Source organism: Lycium ferocissimum, chromosome 9 (genome assembly GCF_029784015.1).
Source record: "Lycium ferocissimum isolate CSIRO_LF1 chromosome 9, AGI_CSIRO_Lferr_CH_V1, whole genome shotgun sequence".
Lineage (NCBI taxonomy): Eukaryota > Viridiplantae > Streptophyta > Magnoliopsida > Solanales > Solanaceae > Lycium > Lycium ferocissimum.
In genome coordinates, this window is record NC_081350.1 from 34,245,148 (window position 1) to 34,262,426 (window position 17,279).

The 17,279-nt window shown below is 35.5% G+C and overlaps 1 protein-coding gene across 1 annotated transcript; it reads left to right on the plus strand.

The window, feature by feature from the left end:
• The first annotated feature begins 1,475 nt into the window (after positions 1–1,475).
• Positions 1,476–2,216, plus strand: LOC132030392 (14 kDa proline-rich protein DC2.15-like). The gene has a single exon (XM_059420012.1). It carries the CDS (start codon positions 1,538–1,540, stop codon positions 1,946–1,948), a length of 411 nt encoding a protein of 136 aa, XP_059275995.1. The 5' UTR covers positions 1,476–1,537; the 3' UTR covers positions 1,949–2,216.
• The last annotated feature ends 15,063 nt before the right edge of the window (positions 2,217–17,279 follow it).

The following is a 17,279-nucleotide window of genomic DNA, read 5'->3' on the forward strand; positions in this document are numbered from 1 at the left end:
TGTCCCGATTTAATCACACAAAAATCCAAAGATTAGCAGCCATCAAAGCGTCAAATAATTCAGCATGAATTCTGCTAAACCAATTCTCATTTGATGATCTGGATCAAGGGAATTCAATGATTAAGCATGATTTGACCTCATATTTGCCTTTTAGGTAAAAGTGACAACCTTACAGAATTTAAGGCAAGGAATTATCAATAACACAACCCAGAAAAAACAAAAGAAAGCTAAGAAATAAGAAAAGAAAAGGTTATATTATGCAATCATGCATCTCTTTAACCTTAATTAATTGTCACACTCTTCTTCTTTTTTAACCATTTCGTTACCGGCCAAAACTTCTTTTAAAGATAACAACTTTTGGTCCTTATTGTACAAGACATGGACAGAGAAGAAATGAACTTTGTCTTACTTATGGCAAAGGCTAAAAGCAGTGTGAATGAACAAAGCCAACTACAAATTAAAGAAAAACTATATTTCCAATAAAAAGAATACACGAGTACAAAAAAGAGGAATTAGCAATGAATATATAACTTCTGTCGCTAAAAAATAAAGTCGTTCCTATCCTATCTAATGACAGAGCAGCGACAGGTTAACAGAACAATGTTAGATACAGGTTATTTAACGACAAATTAACTATGAAGATTGTTGCTAAATTCTTGTTTTTTTTTTTCAGTAATGTTCACTCTAAAATATTGAGGAACAGAAAAGAAATAAAAAGCTAATTAACTCCAAATGTTCATATATTTAAGATAGTGGGGTATCTTAATTTAAACCAAGAAATACTATATTTTCTGTTAAAACGCAGAAGTTTGAAATAGTAGTGTTAATTTTTTTTTTTTTTTTTTTCTGAATCCTCAAGTATATGGGAGTACTTATTTTGTTGCTAGTAACGAATTCCTTTTTTAAACGATGTAGTTTTATATTTGAATATTAGTCTATATACTACGTATGAGTCATAATTTTTTTTTGGTAAATATGATTAATAAAATTAATGTTTCATTAACGGTATAAGAAATATGACTTACCTACTCAATTTATTGCTAATATATCGCTAAATAGCTCATAATTAATTAATAGGATTTAAATAATTCATTGCTAATCCGTCATTAGATAAAATTAGCAACCAATTTTTATTGTTGAGCGACCGAGAATTCTTGTTTTCTAATAGTGTAAGTGGTAGCTCATTGGTAGATCTAGTATTTACATTTTCATCTTAAATATGCATATTTTTTTTCCCAATATAATTTACTTTTCTCATCTTTTATCCATACGTGTAGACTCTCGCGAAGAACATGGTAATTATTTGCAACGTCTCATATCTAATAATATTTTCAAGAGATTTGAGTAATCTTTGCTTGTGATGCCAGCTAAAACGTAACCTTGGGGACACATGGTTTCAACTATTTAATTTATATATTTATGATTTCTCTTGACTATGATGCTTAATTTTGCATCCTATAAATACCTCCCCTTCTATAATCTTTTCAATATCAACCAAAGCCAAAAAATCTACTTTAAAACAACTATAATTAGAAATATGGCTTCTAAGAAAACTACTTCCCTTGCTCTTTTTATTCTTGTGAACCTTCTTTTTGTCTCTCTTGTGAGTGCATGTGGCACTTGTCCTAGTCCTAAACCAAAGCCGAAGCCGAAGCCAAAGCCAACCCCGAGCCCAAGTTCCAAAGGCAAGTGCCCTATAGATGCTCTAAAATTAGGTGTTTGTGCTAATGTTCTTGGAAATTTACTTGGACTTGTAATTGGAAATCCTCCAAAGAAACCTTGTTGCTCTCTCATTAATGGACTTGTTGATCTTGAGGCTGCACTTTGTCTATGCACTGCCATTAAATTAAATGTTCTTGGGATTAACCTTAATGTCCCTCTTTCTCTAAGCCTTCTTCTTAATGTATGTGGCAAAAAGGTTCCATCTGACTTCCAGTGTCCTAATTGAAACAACTACTATATATTTTGATTTTATGTTTCTTATGTATTGGTATCAACGTTTAGCTATGGATTTCTCATGTAGGGAGAAATTCGAGTGTGTACGTGGTAACTTCTCGTTCCCGTTGTAGTTTGAAATAAGTTCCTCTTTGTATTTCATAATGTACTGTTAGTTTTAAACTTATTGTACTTCGCAGTATATAGAAGTCTATTTGTTGTAAGGTTTTTTATTTTGTTTTCTCCTTATGTCAATAAAAAATGTGTATTATCGTTTGTTATCGGTGTATGAATGTTCCTTTCATATGTCTAATTGGAGTTAATAATACCATTGTCACCTCTATTAAATGAACGAGTGAGATATTTGATAATCACGAATATTAACTGCTTATGTACCAGTGTTTTAAAAGGTAGTTTTGGGATTCGCCTCGGGGCTCGCCCCGGGGCAAGGCACTGGCAAAAAGCCTCGGGACTTACGTGTAGGACTTAATTCTGTGAGGCTTATGCCCAAAGCGCCCCACTATACGCCCTAAACACGCCTAACGCCCAACGCTGGGGGCTCGCCTAAGAGTTCTTACACAAATTATGTGTCAAATTCCTCAATTAACATTATTGACCCTCATAATTCTTTACCAAACGAATGATGCTTAATAGTTTTCTTCATCTATAGAAATAAGATGATTGAGAGTAACTCAAATAACAAACCTTAGTATTGCATATTTACTATTTGAGAACACTGTGAGGGTGAATATCACTGAACATTTTAAAAAAAATACATAGCCGAATTTTACATCTTTCCTTGAAATTGCTCTTCACATTTTTGTCCTATGTCTCAAAATTATCATAGTTTATTACTTTGCTAATTGAAAGTAATTTTATTTATATTCATGAAGGAGTGATGTTTTAATTATCATATTATAAAGTTTATTGATTATTTTCTTTTAGGGAGGTAAATTGCATAGTATGCGAGTAGTATGCTTTAAGAAATTATGATTCTTTTACTGTTTAAAAGTTAAGATGTTAGGGTTGGTTTGCATCTCATAATAAGTTTTAAATCATTGCATTAATTATGCCACGCCCCGAACCACGGCCTGGGCGAAACACGGCACTCGGTGCCTTACTGCATGTGACCGAGCGAACCACATGGCTTGCTGAATCATCATGAGGCATAACATGAGCGGAATATAACGTGAATGCATGATGAGCCTTTATAAAACGTAGTAAGTCATAATACTTAATAAAATACTTGTTTAAACATGAGTGCGGAAATAACATGAATGAGCCAAAATGGCTATATGACTCCGAATGTCTGACATAACATAACTGACTTGTCTAGTCTATGAAACCTCTATCATGAGTCTGACTAGAAAACATACTTACTGGGACAAGGCCCCCAGCATACCTTAGATGCATAACTAATCATAAAATAAAAGTTGACTAAACCCCGAATGAGATGGGGCTCACCAATGAGCTGATACGAGCAAATCCTACTGAGCAGATGCGGCGTCCTGTAAATACGTACCTGCATCGTGAAATGCAGGCCCCCGGGCAATAAAAGGGGACGTCAGCACATTGAATGTACTGGTATGTAAAGCAACTGAATGAAATAACATGGGACATGAAGTAACATGATAAGAACTGAAATTGAAAACCTGGACACGAGCATGAGCATGAGTACACGTATATATAACATAAGTAAAACATGATAAGTAGGGAGAGCATTTCATAAACCGACATGTGATATCACCACGTGGGTACGTGGAGTCGAGGTCTCGCCGCGACCCGCGAGCCCTCATACCTTGCCAGGGTATAAGATGGTATCGTGCCTGATGGATCCATTCAGTGTAAAATTAAGGTATCGTCCTATCTGGGCGGAGCGATCCTTGTCCTACGGTGGCTACGTAGTTTCAGGCTATCTGAGCCTTCTCGGTAATTTATCAACTCCCAAAAACATGAACATAATATAGTTGGCTAAGAAGCCCATGATTTTCGTGAAATAACTTGTAATCATGATTTCACGAAGTAACTTGTAACATAGCTTGTATCATGGTTTTATGAAATAACTTGTATTTAGCATGTATATTTCTTGTATCATGGCATGAAAATAATTATATGACTTAATTGCATGAAAACTTGTAGACATATAGGATATTCATGAAATAATCATTCTTAGTCAAAAACATGCATGCAAGAACCCATGGAATACAAAATATGGGTTTTTATGGATTACGGACAGATTCTCAATAATCATAAAGAAATATTAAGAACTCAATGATGGAATTATAACAATTCATACGAATATAATCATGGACATGGACCTAGGGTTATCATGAGCATGGTATAGAAACCCTAGTTTTAGTAGAGAATCATATTTTATGGATTATGAGGCGTGGGGAAGAAACAATGATGTTCCCACACGTAGATAGTAACTCTACATACCTTAGTCGCTCCAAAACTTGAATTAAAGACTTGAGCTTTGAAGAAGATTTCCAAAATCTTGAATTTTTGAACCTTGAGATGGGTTTTTCTTGAAAACCCTATGTTAGAATGATGAATTCTTGCTTAATGATCATGAACGTATGTTGGAATTGACTTGGATTGCATGGAATAGGCTTACCTTAAAGTTTCTTGAAGGTTGGGAGAGAAGAGCTTAGTCCTTAGGGCTTGAGAGACTTCTTTAGGGTTCTTTACCTCGAAAAATTGGTTTAAAACGAAGTGGGAATGAATATAATGAAATTTGGCTCTTAAAACGTCGTGGTCGGGTGCGCGGTCGCGCAGCGCGAGAGGTTACTTGGGTATAACATCTAGCGCGAGCTCCGCGCGGTGATCGCGCGTTTTTAGCCAAGGCGATAACAGACGAATTGCCTGCCGGTGCGCGATCGCGCTAAAATATGACTTTATACTATGCTTCGCGCTTGAGTAAAACGGGTATAACATCTAGCACAGAGCTCCGTTTGAGCTCCATAATATATGGTTGGAAAGGTATTTCAAAGGCCTACAACTTTCATGTTTTGAGTTTTCTCAAATTCCTAACGTCACTAACCGAAAACTGGCCATAAGTACAACTGTCTCAGACTTAGACGAATTTAGAAGGCCTTAAGAACTTTACTTTTTGGTTTGACTTCAAAACGACTGTTTATCACCCGAATGGATTCATATAGCTAAAATATGATCTTTATACTAGTTTCATACGTTCACATCGAACTCGGATTTACGGGATATTACCGATATGGTTTAGTATGAAAGTACGAGGTGTTACAAATTATACTTGTAAAATCATTTTAGAAATTTTGTTTTCTATGAGTTTTTTTAGTCATGTTTTGAATTTTTTAAAACTATTAATATATTTTTTATAATTTGTGTGTTGTTATACTACTTTACTACATTATAAATTTAAAATGTAAAGATCCATGGGGCTTACGCCCAGTGCCTCGGGGCTTACGCCTCACCCCGTATTAAGTAAAACGCCCCGCCTCACACCCCCGCCTTTTAAAACATTGTTATGTACTTTAATACAAGCAAATCAAAGAGGTAGTGATTAAATAATTGAAAACTGAAATATACATTTAATAAGGGAACATATCCACCTCCAACAAGTACATTAATAAGCAAAGCTAGCTAGGAGAGATCAGGGACGAAATTTACATCATTAGTTACAGGTTTAGTAAAACTTAATATAATAGTTTTGATCAGATCTCACTACTAAAAAAACTGGATTTTCCGACCTCAAAAAAATCGACTCATTTGAGGTCTTACTTCTTTGGAAAAAAACCGACCTCATGAGGTCGGTAAAATCGTAATATTTATTTTTGGACAATTTAATTTTTTTTAAAATAAACCGACCTCATGAATCAAATAATATTGTACCAAAATTTCAAAAAAAAAAGTACCGTCCTCTCTAGGTCGAGAAATTCATTTTATGCAAAATATTATAATTTTATTTTTAATTTAAAGAATACCGACCTCATGGTGACCGGTGGACACGTCGGTATTCTTTTAAATTAAAAATAAAATTAAAAAATAATATACATACCGACCTCATGAGGTCGGTATAATTTGTCAAAAAACATAAAATACAGACCCTTTAATTTATCGATCTTTCCCCTTTCTCTCTCTTTTCTCTCACCTTCTCTCTCTCCCTCTCTCTCTAACGCTAATAACAGAAAATAACATGAATAGTAGCGGAAAAATGGTAGAATCACTTCTTAAAGGTAACAAATCTCTGCTACCCAGTGTTTTCAAGTCAATTGTTTATTCAATCTTCAATTGGTTCCTTTTAGGGTTTTTGTTTGTGCAAAATTTTGAAAGAATTTAGGGAAAGGAACGATTTTAGAAAGAAAATTTCTTTCTTCGCTTCTTCCTTTCTCATCCCGCATCTATGCATGAATGTAAGAGCTAGTTAATGCTTTGTAAGCTCTGAAATTTCTATCACTTTTGTTGTTTTTTGGTAAAAATTTCTGGGTATTTTAAGATATTTTTGCTGATTCAGTTTTGATGGTTATTTTTCAGCTTTTGCTCTGTTATGATTCTCTGAAAATACTGTAAAGGAGCTTATGATAATACCTCGTGAGTTTCCTTTCTTTAATTTACCCTCTTGTTGTTTGTTTTCAGGCCAGTGTGAATATGCTTATTGAAACTTATATGCTTAGGTAATTTGATTTGGGTTCGATATTAAACCCAAATTAAATAAACTGTAACTATTCAATATTAAATACAAGCATAATAAAAAGAAGAGCCAAAAGAATAATGTTACAAATAGAACATGTATCTTTTTATGTGATAACTATGAGTACAATTTAGTATTAACTAAGCGCATTATCTGAAGAAGCAACCCACGATCCGTATCAATAAATATTAGAATGATGAGGAATGTTTGTGTTAACTCCACGAAGATACAAATGTAATTGGTTTGATTAATAGCTAAAATTTACCCTCTTGACATTCGAGGAGACGTATCTCGTATGGCTTTAGATGCTAAGTCTTTTAGCCATTAGGATTGCTAAAATTAGGCAAATTGAGTATTGTAGGGCCTCTGATACAGGAAACTATTACTCTTGTGCCATGATGACTTTAGATTACAACCATTTTTTTCTACTATTATCTACATTTTTAGCCAAGTTCTAACATTGAAAACCATGTTTTGTGTGAAGACCGGCGCGCAAAGTATATGAAGAGTATGGATATAGTTAAGAGTTTTGGAGCGTCTTGGTCTGGTGAGTAGGTGACACCACTGGTATGGGTTCTGTGTCTATTTTTTGGGTATCAGTTTTAGAAATCATGATGTGAGGATTTATCACAATCGAAATCTTCTTACTTTCATGCCTTAAGAAATGCATATAATTCATAATATGTGATACTCTTTCTCGTTGCCTTGATTGAACAAACGTGAGCGCTATAACACACTTTTGTTGTTATATTTTGTGATTTCGAAAGGAAAATGTGTTAAGGCATGGGGTGGAGAATGAACTGTGAAAGGGAAAGGAAAGGGATTTGGAAGAAGGTGAAAATCGCTAGATGTTTCCACTACATTTTGTCATGCAATACCAGCGTCCGACTTCCCCACATGCAGTAAGATTGATTTTTTACTCTACTTATTAGTGCATTTATTCCACTTAATATTTGAATATATAAGTACAGTACTCTTTTAAAGAAATTGCTAGTGGAGACTGTTTATGCGCATGAATGTGATTATACAGTTAGTTTTTCATGGACAGTTATGTATTTGTAGTAATACATTGCAAGGCATAGACTTCCCTTGCACCTGGTAGACGAATTTGTGTTGCTCAGTTTTGAATTCTTTGTTACGATGTCATTTGATATTTCCTCCTCTGTTTATTAATAAAGTGATCGGATATCTGTATTTGGGGCCAATATATATGAGCTTCTGTTAGAAACTAGAGTTAGATGTGAGGATAGATGCATATTAATTATCAGGTTTGCATTTTCTCGAAGTAAGGAAGGGAATAACTTGTAAGGACTTTGGAAGCAGAGGAAAGCTTTATATGATTCAAGTTTTGGTGAGAGCTGTTATGGTAAACCCTCTTTGTATGTGGTTATATAGGCCAATGACAAGTTGTAGAAACCTACTGATATGCATTATGTGGGAACCAGTTAAAGATCACTTATGTGGTTGAGTTATGGTGCAGACTATTTAGAGACATTTACATTTAAAATGCTCGGAAACGGCCGTCCTACATTGGTAGGAGTAAGGTCGGCGTACACTCTACCCTCCCGGATCCCACGTTGTGGGATTTCACCGGTTGTTGTTGTTGTTACATTTAAAATGCATAACACATGCAAGTCCTGGAATGTGCACTAATCTTGTTAGATGTTGAGTAAATAAGAAAGTCATTTACAGTTATGTGAAAGTAAGCAAGTGTAATTAATCAACATAATGTAGTAACTACACCAACGAATCGAGCTAGGCACTTTGTAGATAAATATCGGGATAAAACAACAATTGAGATCAGAAAAGAACGTTTCGGAGTTGCCAAAACAAATTTTCAGTTTAATGATTCCTTTTGTTCAACTGACTTTGCTAAGATGAAAGAGCTTACTCTTTAACATAGGACAAGTAATATGCACCAAATCCCTGTTATTAACATGGTTTTATATTCTGTAGTCTTAAAGGGGTTAAACCCCAACGAAAATTCTTCGTATTCTGGGAGAACAACTTTTTCTAGCTCCTCAATAATGGCAAAAACAAATGAACTTCATGAAAGGAAAATCCTTTTCAAGTACTCACAAAATTGAGAGTGAAACAATATGCTTCATCTTCCCACTTAAGTTCTACTTAAGCGCGAAACATGAATACATCCTCTCTGCGGGAAATTGTTAGACCACCAATGGGGTGATCAAACTGTTCCTCAGCTTAGCTTAACAAGTCTTCAAACAAAGGCTCATATTAAAGAACCAAGAGATATGGAAATTTTCTTAGCAGCGGGGAAATATTTGAAAAATTAGAGGCTTTTGTTTGTTTTTCTTAAAAACCCTGTGCATGAGTATATATAGGCAAGTGAGAATTCCTAATGCTTCTCATAACAAAGAGCAGTGGACTCTCTCAGGATTATCTTAGGAAAGCAAAGCCCTTTCATGAGCATTGCACTTCTGATTTCAATAGGAATCCGAGGGGCAAGAACTGAGATTTTATCACATTATCTAGTTTTTCCATTGCAGTCAGTTTGATTAGTTGCTTCCCAAATACTGTAACTGAGCCACAAGAAAGTGACTGATTATTATCATGTTTAGGTCATTTTAGAGATGATCATTTGATTCTGCCTCAATATTGTTAGCAAACCATGAGACTTAAAAATATGGAATCATAAGAAGAAAGATAACAATGCTAACTGAAGTTCGATACTCTTTTGAAGAAATTGTTAGTGGAGACTGTTTTTGTGCATGAGTGTGATTATTCAGTTAGTTTTTCATGGACATTTATGTATTTGTAGTAATTAATTGCGAGCATAGACTTCCTTGCGCTCGTTAGACAAATTCGTGTTGCTCACTTTTGAATTCTTTGTTACGATGTCGTTTGATATTTCCTCCTCTGTTTATAAATAAAGTGATCGGATATCTGTATTTGGGGCAAATATAGATGAGCTTCTTTTAGAAACTAGAGTTAGATGTGAGGATAGATGCATATTGGTTTCTGTCTACGATTTTTTCAATGTGATGCCTATAGCCAACTTGAAGACATCTTTAGTCACTTTAGATGAAATTTAATTATCAGGTTTTCATTTTCTCGAGACTCAATTTTTTTTCATAATTTATGCAAATTTCGTGATTGTTATGGTGTCTACATAAGTGTAGTTGTGTGTTCTCGTGAAATGAAGGAACTTAGCACAAGTCATAAAATATATTGGGCTGGTTCTCATCACTTGATCATGTCTTGATCGCATATTTTCTCCTGCCCAAACATTTTTTAAGACTTCATTATTGTGTTTTTGATAGTTTCATTTGTTCCTCCCATTGGTGATCTGAGCGTGGATATTAATTCAGGTAAATTCTTTTACTATTCAACCAAGTCTTTAACTTGTTCCACATTTTAGTAGACAAAGCAGCATGTAATGAACTTTAAAATGGTCTAAATGGATATGGATACAGGGAATTTCTATAGTTGTTTGCAACTAATTGAATTGGGATGTATTCGATTGACTGATCAATATTCTTACCTTTTTTTTTTTTTTTTTGGCCATTTCCATTGTTGTGATCCTTTTATGTTGGAATTCTAGCGAACCACGGGTAACACTCAAATGGTGAACTACGGAGTTGTTTGCTACTTCTTTTCTTTACGATTAGTACTACCAGTTGACTAAAGTCCAACTAGTTTTGACATAGCTCTTGGTATATATGGGTTAAGTTTGTTGGTGCCTTAATTTTGTTACTTACTAGTTTTGGAATAGTTCTTTACCTTTTGCGGTATATCGGAGAAAATGTTAGTAGTGTTGACAACTAGTAGGAATTGTAAATAAGAGAAAATGCTAATAGTGTTGACGGATAGTAGGAGTCGTATATAATGAATTAAATTAACTGCTTTTCTTGCTTCATTGTTTTAGGCCTTGTGGCTTCACATTGGTTCATTATTCACTTTGTAGTTATAATTTTCTTTTATGTTGTTCTTGACTTATAAGAAGTTAGTTGAAGTTTGAGATTAACTTGTATTCCATTTTACTTGTAGGATAAAATATCAAGAACATGTTGTCACTTAAGGTTTTTCATGAAAGACATTTGCTTATCCTAGTGATGCAAATGCGGAGGTATATAGATTCGAACGTTCAGGTCAAGTGTGTGGTTTAGGTAGTTGCCAATATACGTTGAATCGCGAAGTGTTGCTGTATTTAGTTATTTTATTGCTAGCAACTATGGAAGAATTTTTTTTTTTCCTGCCTTGCCTATTTGGTCTGGAGAGGTCACCTTCTAGCTATTTGATATGAAGTTATAAGAACCCTTCTCAGAATATGATTTTGTTTTATAATTTGCATGGTGATTAAATGTGTTCATTTGAATTTTGTTTCTATCCTATTGCGGAAGATGATATTGATCCCACACCTTCAAAAGGAATGAGAAACAAGGTTTGTCCTTGTTCACTCTTCCTTTTTGTGGATCTCGTCCCACTTTACCTCTTTCGGGAATATGTACTACTCGATAAATCATCTGTCCGTACATAGTGACACAAGATGTATTATCATCTTGCAATAGGAAGATGTGTAGCTATGAGCCCTGTTGTAATTTTATTTTGAACGTATTGCGCCCCATTCATCAAATGGAAAGGACAGAGCACCTTTTAGATGAAGAAAGATAAAACGGTTTATATTCTCAATACATGACCTTATTGATATTCTCATATTCGGATTCCGAGTGTATATCTCGGATGATTTTTCAATAGCTTAAGGAGAAGGAGCCTTTCTCCTCCTTCACTGATTTGGGTACTCATAATTTGCAAAGTTTTAAGATTTGCGTATTTGTTGTATTTTGTTGGGCGGTTCTAAGAAGACAGGAAGGGGAAGAGGCCGTGAAAGGGAGGAATCGATACTTTAAGAGTATTGGTTTGGGATTCAAGACTCCTCGTGAGGCTACCGAAGGTTAATATTCTCATTTCCTATATTTATATGCTCAATTACTCTATTTCATTTGTTTATTTATATTAGCTTTCGTAGTTAGTATAGTGAATATAGTCTTCAGTATCAATTGGTGCATCTAGTCTTGCAACCCTCGGTTGTTTTCCGCTCTTGTGCGGCCTCAATTAAAGCATCATTGATAGGTTCCATAGCTTGATTCAATAGAGTTCCAATAGGCAATGCTCTTGCACCATGATGTGATAATACCTATCCCTAAAAGGAATTCATGACTTAAGTGTTTTCTAGTTATGTTTCAGACCCCTTTGATTTGCATTATTGAATATGTGTTGGATCAGTCCGTTCATTGTTTCATTTGTGAAAGCAAGTTAAATTAAAACAAGGTTAACAACTTAATATATGCTTTTTCTTTTCTCTTGATAGGAGGGTGATGTGTTTGGAGTTTTATTTGACTATGGCCTCTCGATTAGACCTGACTAATGAAAGTGATCAGTTTGTTGTTGACAACATAAGTGCACGGTTAGAGGAGTTATTGAATTCATGAAACAACACTCTGGCGCTTACGTCTCCTCAGAATCGCTATTTGCTTGTCTCCACCCGATTGTTGTTCATTGTTGTCATTGATCACCATTGGCATAGTAGCCACAGATTTCACGCACCAAGGCCAACTGTTGCCACCGATTATTTCTCTGCGCTTACTATTACCTTTAACGCCACTTGAGCATTATTATCAAGAACTACAACCTTTTTGAATTTTTCAACATTACTAGTTCCTTGTTGTCCTCTAAATCTTCTTCAAATTGATCACGAGTTGACACCCATTGTTTATGAACGAGTGATTGCCTTTTTTCTCCAGGGATGAACACAACAACAAAAAAAAAAAAAAAAAAAAAAGGTTTCTCAATGATTTAGCTAGTGGTGCGGATGATGATGGGACTCACGTGTCAAACACACAAAGGCATGTTTGAATGTTAATGTGGTGGTGGATTTGTGGATTTGCGAGGGGTGAAGTAGTCTAATATGTTGTAGACTAACTTAGTGTAGACTAGTTTAATGTTTTATGGATGTTTACAAATATTGAAGTAGTTTAATGTTGTTTTGATGTTTGCGAAGGTTGAAGTAGCTTAATTAATGTCTCTTGTGAATGTTTAATTGACGTTTTTATTCAACTTTGAAGTAGTTTCGAATTGAATGTGATGTTTTGTGGTTGTAATATATGTGTTGTAAAAGTAGCTTATTGTTTTATGTATTTATAGCAGCTTTGGTGTATTGTTGGCGACTATTTGAGCCGGTTTTAGTTGAAAGTAAAATTATTTTCATTTTGACGAAGTGGGTGGAATAACACTATGTGCTACAATTTTTTTTCTGAATACCGACCTATATGTCGGTTTTACGAAAATTTTCCCGAAAATTGCAAATTACCGACCTCGTGACGGTCGGTTTTAGTCAGCAAAATTCTCCGGGAATTGTAAATGAGGTACCGTTTTGCGCAAAAAATTTAGAATTGCAAATTACCGACCTCACGAGGTCGGTTTTAAAAACATATGTCGGTTTTATAAACTTCGCAAAAAAAAAAAATTCCACAAATTCTAAATTACCGACCTCTGACGAGGTCGGGGTTTTGGCAAAATAGGACGACGAAATCTCTTACAATATATATATTATATATATATTCATATAACTTACCGACCTCGTAGTAGGTGAACTAATATCATTATATTATTAATATAATTTACCGACCTCACGAGGTCGGTACTTTATATAAATAATAGCCGACTAAAAAAATATTACCGACCTCATGAGGTCGGTTTTTTGCGACCTCATGAGGTCGGTAATAATTTCGACCCACTCTTTTCCGACCTTCAACTGGGGTCGGTTTTGAGGTCGGTTTTTGCCCAAAACCGACCTCATGAGGTCGGTAATTGAACTTTTTTGAGGTCGGAAAATTCAGTTTTTTTAGTAGTGTACAGACATGGTGTAATCGATATTCTAATATGGTATCAGACCAGTTATCGATCAAGCTAGCTCATTGAAGTTTAGTTTTTCAAGTTTCTGGTAACTATAATTGAAATTGTAACAAATTTGAACAATTCCTAGGTTATGAATCTTAGAATCTCAAATTCAACGCCAATTGTAATCAAAATCAAAGTAATTCGAACAATTTCTAGGTTACTAAGCTCAAAAATAGCAACAATGACAAAAATTGATCACAATCATGTCATTTATCTTCAACCTTCTGATACATCTAGGTCTACACTGATTTTGATTCTGTTAACTGGACTTGAAACTATGGACTATGGGGCAGTTCAATGAGACTTGCTCTTCGTGGAAAGTAGAATTCTGATTTTTTAAGTTCTCATTAGACTCGCTCCCAGTCTTGAAAATGTACGGGCAGGGGTAAAATGATCAAAACGCATATAGTTACAAGTTGAAAGAGAAAAGCATGGTATCGGAGAGAGTGGCGAGGCCGAACTAGAGAGGAATATGGCTATTTGTGCAAAGTGGCTATTCATTAAATGCAAGTCATCATCTTCGAAGAAGATTCTAGGAAGACCCTTATTTCATTAAGGTTATTTTTCTAATAAACCATAGTCTTTTAGTCTTAGCCTAGTTTAGTATAAATACCACCTCTATTTTTGTGTCAATCTATCTATCTTTTTACTTTTCTTCTTAATTTCTTGTTTCCGCGTATCTGTTCTTGTATCACTCATGGTCAAAGTACATTTCAAAACCAATGTCCATATTTTTAGGTCTGACAATGCTTATGAATTGGGAAGTAGTTCTGAAATCCAACAATACTTCTCTGATAATGGAATCCTTCATCAGACTACTATTCTTCATACCCGCCCCCCCCCCCCCCCCCCCCCTCCCCCAAAACAAAATGGGGCGGTAGAAAGAAAACACAAGCATTTATTGAAAGTATCTAGGGCTCTTCTATTCCAGTCTAAACTTCCTTTGAAATACTGGGGTGAGTGTGTTCTTACAACAACTTATCTTATCAATAGATTTCCTTCTGTTGTCCTATACAATCTTACTCCTTTTGAAGTCCTACATGGTCATCCCCCCGTCTATGAACACTTAAAATCTTTTGGTTGCTTTTGCTATGTTGATACAGTTATGCCTGGTAGGGATAAATTCCAACCTAGATCAATTCCCTGTGTATTCCTTGGGTATCCTTATGGTAGAAGAGTTACAAGTTACTCAATCTCACTACACATTCTATCATTTTTTTCAAGGGATGTAGTCTTTTATGAGCATATTTTCCCTTATCAAATATCACCTTCTTCTCCCTTTCCTGCACCTGATCTTCCTTTTGTTGACAATGCACCAACTAATCATGTTCATCATGTCCCTGTCCCTTCATCTATATTTATTCCGCCTGATCCTCCTATTCCACCTATTCCTACTATTCCAGCTACTGTACCTGTACCTTCTACTGTTCAACCTCCACCTCCTGGAAGAAGTTCCAGATCTTCCCATTTTTCTTTTCATCTTCTTTCTGATTACATCTGTAATTCTGCTTTTCCTCCACCTGCCTCTATCACTGTAGACTCCAAGGTTTCCACTTCTCACCTGTACTTACATGAACCTCAGTTTTACCAACAGGCTGTCTTTCATCCTTCTTAGCAAGAGGCCATGTTAAAGGAATTTCAAGCTCTTTTAAGGCAAACCATACTTGGGACATTGTTCCCCTTCCTTCTCACAAGAAAGCCATCCCTTGCAAATGGATATATAAGATCAAGCAAAGGTCTGATGGCACTGTTGATAGGTATAAAGCTAGACTTGTTATCAGAGGTGACACCCAAAAGAAAAGCATAGATTACACTGAAACATTCTATCCAGTTGTAAAGTTGACTACTGTCAAGTGTCTTTTGTCTTTGGCGGAGAAACTCGACCGTTTTTTTTTTGATGTTAATAATGCCTTCCTCCATGGTGATCTCCATGAAGATGTTCACATAAGAATACCTCCTGGTCTTTAGGTTTCTTCTTCTTTTTCATCCACTCCTTTGGTTTGCAAGCTCAAGAAGTCACTATATGGCCTCAAACAGGCTTCTAGTGGTTTTCCAAACTATCTGAAGCCTTGTTATCCAGAGGTTACATACCTAGCAAAAATGATTATTCCCTCTTCACCAAGTCTTTAGAGGATTCTCTAGTTGTGCTTGTGGTCTATGTCGATGATATATTACTGGGTGGATCTGATATTGCTGAAATGACCAGTGTCAAAGCATTCTTAGATGCTCAGTTTGGGATCAAAGATCTGGGTCTTGTCTATTATTTTTTGGGTTTGGAAATTGCTCCTTATTCAGGTGGTTATCTTATGAATCAACACAAGTTCACATCTGATCTATTGGAAGAGTTTCATTGTTCTCATTTCACTCCTGTTTCATCTCCCTTAGACTCATCTCTCAAGTTGACTTCAGATGTTGGTGACCCTATTCCTGATCCTAGTTCTTATAGGAGACTAATTGGCAAGCTTAATTTTTTACAATATACTAGGCCTAATATCTCTTTCTCTGTACAACACCTTAGTCAATTTTTGCATTGTCCATGAGTACCACACATGCTTGCTGCTCTCCATGTTCTGAGGTATCTCATGTCTGCTCCTGATTTGGGTATTGTATTGAACTCTTCTTCTAATTGTTCTCTTATGGCATTCTCTGATTCTGACTGGGGTTCTTACCCCACTTCAAGATCTGTTACTGGGTTTTATATAACTCTTGGTGGTTGTCCTGTGTCTTGGAAGTGCAAGAAATAACCCACCATTGCACTGTCATCTGTTGAGGCTGAGTATAGGGCCTTGCGCAAGGTGCGGCTAAGATTGTTTGGTTGATTAGGCTGCTTGGTGATCTTGGTCTCTCCATTATAGAACCTATTCCTAGTCATTGTGATAGCCAGGCTGCTCTTCAGATTGCTAAGAATCCAGTATTCCATGAGCGAACAAAGCACATCGAGATTGACTGCCACTATGTTCGTGATTGTTTGCACTCATCTCTTATCTCCCTTCATTATGTTCGCAATTCTGATAAGCTGGCTGATATTATGACAAAGGCTTTGCCAGGACCTCTACATCACCATTTGCTGGCTAGCTGGCAGTGTCCACACCCTCCAGCTAGAGGGGGGATGTTGGAGTGAGCCCAATTCAGTCAAGGTCCAAGTAATGATAGGCCCAATTGTAAATAAGTATAGTTGGCTGATGGCCCAATTGTAATTAGTGAATGTAATTTTTGCTATTTGGTCCTTACATGCTTTCATTTTGTATGATGCATATAGCTGGAGAATATTCTAGAGAAAGGAACAATAACACAAATTCTCATTTTTCAGATGAAAATATCTCTCTTCTCTCTTTCGTCTCTCTCACATGAAACCTAGGGTTTCTATCCAATTTCACATATATTTTCGATCTCTGTGTTTCAACACAAGTTATGCATCCGCTAAATTTTTAAATGCTCGTGCTGTTATGTCCATTCAAGAAGTCGTTTAATTATTTTTCGGAGTGGAGAGAGTGGACTTAAGGCTTAAGAGAGCGATTTGTCTCTGATATTTACATAAATAGGGCCAAGGTGCTTTGTTAGAACTATTATTAGCCACAGGTATGTATAGACAGCCCATGATTCATATATATTCTCATAATAAAAATGAGAGGACATTTCACGTCAATTCATATATACTCCTGCGGACAAATTAAAGGTGGATATAATATAGACATATTGATCTTGACATCCAACATTCCAAAATTTCAATGACATTCATTTTAATCATATATTGGTT